This window comes from Triticum aestivum, chromosome 6A (assembly GCF_018294505.1).
Source record: "Triticum aestivum cultivar Chinese Spring chromosome 6A, IWGSC CS RefSeq v2.1, whole genome shotgun sequence".
Lineage (NCBI taxonomy): Eukaryota > Viridiplantae > Streptophyta > Magnoliopsida > Poales > Poaceae > Triticum > Triticum aestivum.
In genome coordinates, this window is record NC_057809.1 from 80,480,671 (window position 1) to 80,487,391 (window position 6,721).

Genomic DNA, 6,721 nt, shown 5'->3' on the forward strand with positions numbered 1-6,721 from the left:
CAACCGTTAAGTTTTTTTTGGTGGGGGGGGGGGGGGGGATGGGAATCGTTCACGCTAACTCTTAGGGCTACCATTCGGGCTAGATGGTACACAATCGAGCATATAATTGGCCCAATCTAAGCCCAGCCGAAGCCAGTGTACCTGTCAGCACGTCGGCTCCTGGGTCCCACCTTCCAGCCACCGACGACAGCCCCGCGAGAAAGGAACCCCCTCAGCCATCGACGCTGGCACCGCACGAATCTTACAGCCACGCGCCTTCCCCTTCTGCTCGCCCTCGCCCTGCCCTCGCCGCCGCCACCGTCTTGCGCTCCGCGACCACACTTTTCTCATGGCGGCGACGGCCGCGGCGGAGGCAGACGGCGGTGGCGCCGTCACCACGCGGCTATTCGTGGGCGGGCTGGCGGAGGGCGTGTCCGCGGCCGACCTGGAGGCCGTGTTCGGCTCCATCGGCCGCGTCGCCGGCGTCGAGTTCGTGCGCACCAGCGGCCGCAGCTTCGCCTACGTCGACTTCCAATGCCCCTCCCACAAGGCCCTGGCCAAGCTCTTCTCCACCGTAAGCATCCGGCACCCCATCCAACCATCTCCTTGTCAATAGTAGCAGATTGGGGTTTGCTAATTCCATCCGTTCGCCCTAATGAGCGCCTTTGGTGGAGATGAACGAGATTTTGGCCCTCCTATAGCTGTTTGCTATCTCGCTTTGCGGTTGCACAGAGGATTTCTGATACGATGTTAATTTGCGTGTAGTACAATGGGTGCAAATGGAAAGGAGGGACGCTGAAACTGGAGAAGGCCAAGGAGCACTACCTCGTTCGACTGAAGCGAGAATGGGAGCAGGAGGCGGCGGCGGCGGCAGCTGCTCAAGAAATGCCTGCGAAAGATAATGTGGACAAGCAGGTAGAGAAGGAGAAGGAGAAGCGGAAGCTGGAGAAGGATGCTCTGGAAAGTTCAAAACTGAACATCTACTTCCCGAGATTGAGGAAGGTGAGTTGTCTCTCTGTGTTGCATTATTCTTTGGTCTGACTGTTTTGATGAATTTTCCAAATCGTGTGTTTCGTAATTTCTTTAGTCTGTGCAAACAGGTGTGACCATGCAAGTAATAGTATGCCATTCCTCCTGATGATTAATAGCATGTTCTTGGAATTGCTTCATTGTACTTTTTTTTCATAAGCATGAACTGATGCTCGAATCATGTTCATTTTGTAACGGAATATGAGACAAACTTAGCGGGTGTAATTCGTAAGATTAGGTTTTGAATGAGAAATAGCAATTCAGTGTGAAATTGTGTGTAGATAAATATCTTGTTGAGACTGGTTGTAACAGAAACAGCAAGGGTAAAAGAGTAGTTATCATGCACTATATTGATCAAAATAGCAGCTGTGCATTTCCTACCGAAATGATCATCTAATATGTCAGTTATTTCCGTGACATGCATTCTCCTAACCAATGATCTGTTTTGCAGCTGAAACCTTTGCCTTTTAAAGGCAGTGGAAAGCACAAATACAGTTTCAGAAATATTGAAGTCCCTTCCTACCCAATTCATTTCTGTGACTGTGAGGAGCACTGTGGACCTCCTGAGAAAGCAAATGAAGAATATGCTGCTGTTCTTAATCGTGTTGCATATGAGAAGGAGCGCAACATCATGAATTCTGTGATGAGTAAGCTCTTTGAGAAGGACACTGAGCAACTCGATTCGTCGGAAGTGCAGAAACAAGATGATGTTGTTAACATCATGGAACCGTCTGATGCTGAGACAGAACTCTCTAATGCTGAGACGGAACCCTCTGATACGGAGACAGAACCCTCTGATTCCGACAATGATTTGCCAATGGAAGAAACAACAGAAACTCCTGAAGAAGATTTGGATGACCTCCAAATGGAAGAAACAGACGATCCTTCTGAAGAAGAATTCGATGATGACCTTGTGATCAACATTGCTCCTCGCAAGGCCAACAACTCAGCTGCCCAGTTAAATAGGGCAAACCAAGCAGTGAATAAGGTATGCATATTGCAGTTACTTGCCTGAATAATTTTCCCGTGATGCACAATTTTTCCATTCAATATGTGCAATAACACTCCTAATTAATTTCTAAATATTAGGACGAGCGGTTCAGAAAACGTCAGCACTTTGATGAGATTTCTCCACAAATGAAGAGACAGAAACCTGAGGATTTATCTGAACCTAGAAACCAGAAGCAGTCTACTTCAATGAATGCAGACAGGACTACAGGGAAGTCTTTGCCATCTGTGGCAGTAGCCATCCAAAATGAACAGAAATCCTCTGTTTTGTCAGGAAAAGGAACGCATGGTTTCTCTTCCGTACTTGATAGAGCTAAAAGTTCTGCTGGTCTTCAAGGTGTTGACGCTCTAACTGGTCGTTCCACCAAAAACGAAGGTTCACAAAATGAGCTTCCTACTACTGAACCTAAAAAGGGTTCTGTGTGGACTCAGAAGTCTGCCTGGAGAGATCTTGTAGGAGGCATGGGTGCTACATCTTTCAGTATATCGCAGATATTGCCGAACATCAACCCAGCACCACCAAAACTTGAATCTGCTACCGAGACCTCTGTCGCTCGCACCGAATCCAAGAGGGAAGTGACCTCATTAGGTATGACATCTTTGGGATCCCCAGAGGCTATAACTCAGCCCTCGGCTGAGCAGAACTTGCTGAGTTCCACGGGAATGCCATCTGCTGGAACTACAGTTGGTTCAGCTGGTCATGAAACCCGAGGGCACGACGGGAGCAACAAGGTAGAAGAACCTCGCGTGGTCCCAAAGATTACAATCAGTGAAGTCTGCCCGTTCATGAGAAACGAAGAGTCCATTCAGCAGTGGTCGAAGGCAAAGAAGGTTCTAACCGGGTTCATCAAGAGGGGCGACGAGAAGAAAGCAGGATCCAGTAACTCCAGGAGAGGAAAGCCACCGTCACGGAGAGGATAACCGGATGTTCTTGGGGTCACATCTTGCTGAGCTACCTTGTATCATCACCAAAGCTTACCAAACGAGCAATCACTCTTCTATCCGAAGCTTGACTCCTGCAAATTCGAATCTTGCAAATTTTGTTTTACATTCTGAACTAAGTTTTCTAGCCTCTGGAGGACATGTCAACTGTGTCTCCTTGTAGCATTATTGATCCGAGGAACGCTCCGATGTATCTGCAGTATTACGTGAAACCTCAGTAAATCACTGTATCTTGTCTCTTGAATGATCATCTCCACTTTCTTATCTTGCAATATGTTTAATCTCCTAGTATTGTTCCAACTCTTGCATGTTTTCCCCTTAATACCGGGGGCTCCTTTGCAAAAAACTGGCCCTGCTACTGCTGTGTTCTTCCACTAAGAAGAACTCAGCCATTCACCCGGGCCACAATTAGAACTATGCATTTGCTAAATTTCAGTGGCCTGAAAACACACTTCGTGTCAGTTGTTTTTGATGAAAAATTCTGAAGGCCGGCCCGAGGCTGAGATGAGGAGGGAGGAAGAGGGTTGACGTCTGACCACGCGCACGGTGAGAGATCTCTAGCCGTTCGGCCCCCTAGGGGTTTGAAATAGAGCCGCGTAGGGGCGCGCTGGCGGAAAACTCAGCGTGGGGGCGGTCGGGTTCCCAGCCCTCCCCCCCCCCCCCCCCCCCCCACCTCCCCCAAGGTCGCCCCTAGGCGCCGATTTCGGGCCACTTTTGTCGCAAATTGGCCCACTTTTCAGCCCACTGTCGGTGCAAATTGACCAATTTCGGCCCATATTCTGCGTGCTTTGACACAAATTCAACATAAGCTATTTTTTATCACATAGTTCATCACAGAAAATCAAATAGTTCAATAATTCAATACAAATCATATAGTTCAACAAATAAAAACTCATATTTCATCACATGTCGAGCTAGGCGTGGCCCTTGAGCCTCCATAGGTGCTCCACCAGATGCTACTGCGGTTGTTGATGCACCTGTGGGTCTCGGATCTCCTGACGCATATTGAGCAAGGCAGTCCAGGTTGCTGGTGGCTGGTGATCAACTTGGGCAAGAGGACCCTGCCTGTAATATGGTTCAGTGTCAAACACTGGCTCTTCCTGCTCGCTCTCAATGATCATGTTGTGCAAGATGACACAACAAGTCACGACCTCCCATATTTGATCTTTCGATCAGGTCTGAGCAGGGTAACGAACAACAACAAATCGAGATTGGAGCAAACCAAATGCCCGCTCGACATCCTTCCTGCAAGCCTCCTGACACTTGGCAAAGTGGGAGTTCTTGCCTCCTGACACAAGGTTTGAGATAGTTTTCACCAATGTGGACCATCTCGGATGGATGCCATCTGCTAGGTAGTATTCCTTGTTGTAGTGCCGCCCATTGACCTCGAAGTTCACCGTAGGAGAATGACCTTCAACAAGCTTGGCAAAGACACGGGAGCACTGCAGTACATTGATGTCATTGTGAGTTCCTGGCATACCAAAGGAGTGCCAAATTCAGAGGTCGTGTGTGGTCACTGGCTCAAGTACTACACTGCAACCGCCTTTGGTGCCTTTGTACATCCCCTGCCAAGCAAATGGACAGTTTTTTCCATTTCCAATGCATGCAGTCGATGCTTCCAAGCATCCCAGGAAATCCTCTTGTTGCATTCTATGCTAGGATCCGAGCAGTGTCTTCAACATTGGGTGATCGCAAGTATTGCAGGCCAAACACTGCCACCACTACCCTGTAGAACTTGTACAAACACTCAATGGTCGTGGACTCGACTATGCGTCCATAGTCGTCCAGTGAATCACCGGGAGCTCCGTATGCAAGCATCCTCATAGCTGTCGTGCACTTCTGGAGTGAGGTGAATCCAAGTGTGTCGGTGCAATCCTTCTTGCACTTGAAGTAGCAGTCAAACTCATGGATGGAATTCATAATTCTGAGGAAGAGCTTGCAGTGGAGCGTCGGCGAAGTAGTTGGAGTAGAGCAAGCAATAGCCTCCCCGTCGATGCCTCTGCTTTGCCTTCAGCCGGCCCGGCACCTGTGACGCCCGGATAATTAGGCTACGGTGAACCTCTGCTAATGATGCCACGCCACCTCGATTAATGTTGCTAATCTCGCGTTAGTTCGAGACCGGTTCGGTTTAAAAATTCAAAATCTAGCAAACAATAAAAGTTCTCAAATATTAAAACTAAAATGTTCGGAGTGGGCCAAATTTTTCCATATTAAATATTGGTGAAGAAGCCACACTTTTGTAAAGTATTTTAGTTGCACTATAGTATGTAAAACAGCAGCAAAACAATTATTTAAATGCTTTTAAATACTAAACAAATGTTAATCTAGTTTATATAATCGCCAAACTTTTTGGAATAGGTGGCCTATGTTATTATGCTAATTTAGGAGTAGGGGTTATATTTTTTTTTGTAAAGTTGTTTTGTTAACTAAAATAAATAAAAACAGAAAACTAACAAAAATAAAAAAAGGAAACACCCCCCACACACTGGGCTTCGGCCCAGCAGGCCTTTGGACCACCCACCTGGCCGGCCCATCTCCTCTCCTTAACTCCCTCCCCACTCCACCGGACCCCCACCGACAGACCCCCACTTCCCCCGCAAAAATATCTGCCCCCTCTCCCCCGACTGGATCGGGATCGAGGGAGGAGACCTCCGTCGCTGCCGCTCAACGCCAGCATCACCGCCTCCAGCGCCCCGCCGCCGCCACGGCCCGCCACCTCGACACGCCGGACCATGTCATCGGACCGCTGCCGCGCAAAGCCTCCCTCGCCGGACCGCCTCCTCGACCCCGCCCCGCCTCTCCTTCAACAACTCCTTCGAGCCTCGCCGCCACCCCTCCTCTTCAACGCCGGTGAGGGCCTTGCCCTCCCCTTTCCCTTCCTCTGCTCCGTGCCGACCGCGACGCTCGCTCCCTGCGCTGGCACTGCACGTCTCCGCCCGCGCCCGCGAGCTCGCTTGCGCTCGTTGCGCACGCCGCGACCCTGCACCGTGGTCGCCATGCCCGACTGCGCCCTCCGCGCGCCCCTCGCGCGTCCGGGCCGCGCCCGGCCACCGCGCGCACGCGCACCCCCCCCCCCATCGCCCCATTGCTCCCCCCGCGCACCCCGTCCGGTCGGTCCGTCGCCGCACCATCGCGGGCGACCGCACCTGCCCGCGCCCTCCTTCCCGCGCATCGCGTTCGTCACCGCAGCCATAGCCGGCCAGACTCGTCCATGAGCACGGCCTCGTGCTCCTCGCCTCCCGCGCCCCGCTTGCTTCGCCTACTGCTGCTACTAACCACCGCCGGCCGCCCTCCCTTCCTCCCGCGGCCGCGCCACCGCGTCCGCCCGCGTCACCGCGCCTCCCTGTTCGCCCTGCAACTACGTGCTGCTGGTGGCACCGTAGCCACCCCGCGCCGCCTACTCGCCACCGCGTCGGCCCCCGCTGCCTTCCCGGCGGCCAGCCGCTGCCCCGCGACGCCACTCCGTCCGAAGCCCCCGCCCCCGCCGCTGCTTCCCGCCGCTGCTTCTCGCTACGACGGCCACCCCCGCTCCGTCCCCCTGGCCTTGCCTGCCTAGCGCCGCGCCGCTGTCGCCCCGCGGCTGCCGCTGCTCACCAACGCACTCCGGCGCCCGTGCCCCTCGTCGCGGCTGCAGCTAGCCGCGCCGGCGCCTCCCTTGTCGTGGCCTCGCTCGCCATTTGACCCGCTCGGGTCCGCCTCCTCGGGCACACGCCCGTGACCGCTACGCCCCTTTAGCCTCATGGGCCACTGACCATAGGGGCCC

At 52.5% G+C, this 6,721-nt stretch overlaps 1 protein-coding gene across 1 annotated transcript; it reads left to right on the forward strand.

The window, feature by feature from the left end:
- The first annotated feature begins 222 nt into the window (after positions 1-222).
- LOC123132170 (protein REPRESSOR OF SILENCING 3) lies at positions 223-3,222 on the forward strand. Its single transcript, XM_044551937.1, has 4 exons — positions 223-553; positions 745-981; positions 1,460-1,996; positions 2,098-3,222. The coding sequence occupies exons 1-4, from the start codon at positions 329-331 to the stop codon at positions 2,935-2,937; spliced, it is 1,839 nt and encodes a 612-aa protein (XP_044407872.1). The 5' UTR covers positions 223-328; the 3' UTR covers positions 2,938-3,222.
- Positions 3,223-6,721: the final 3,499 nt, after the last annotated feature.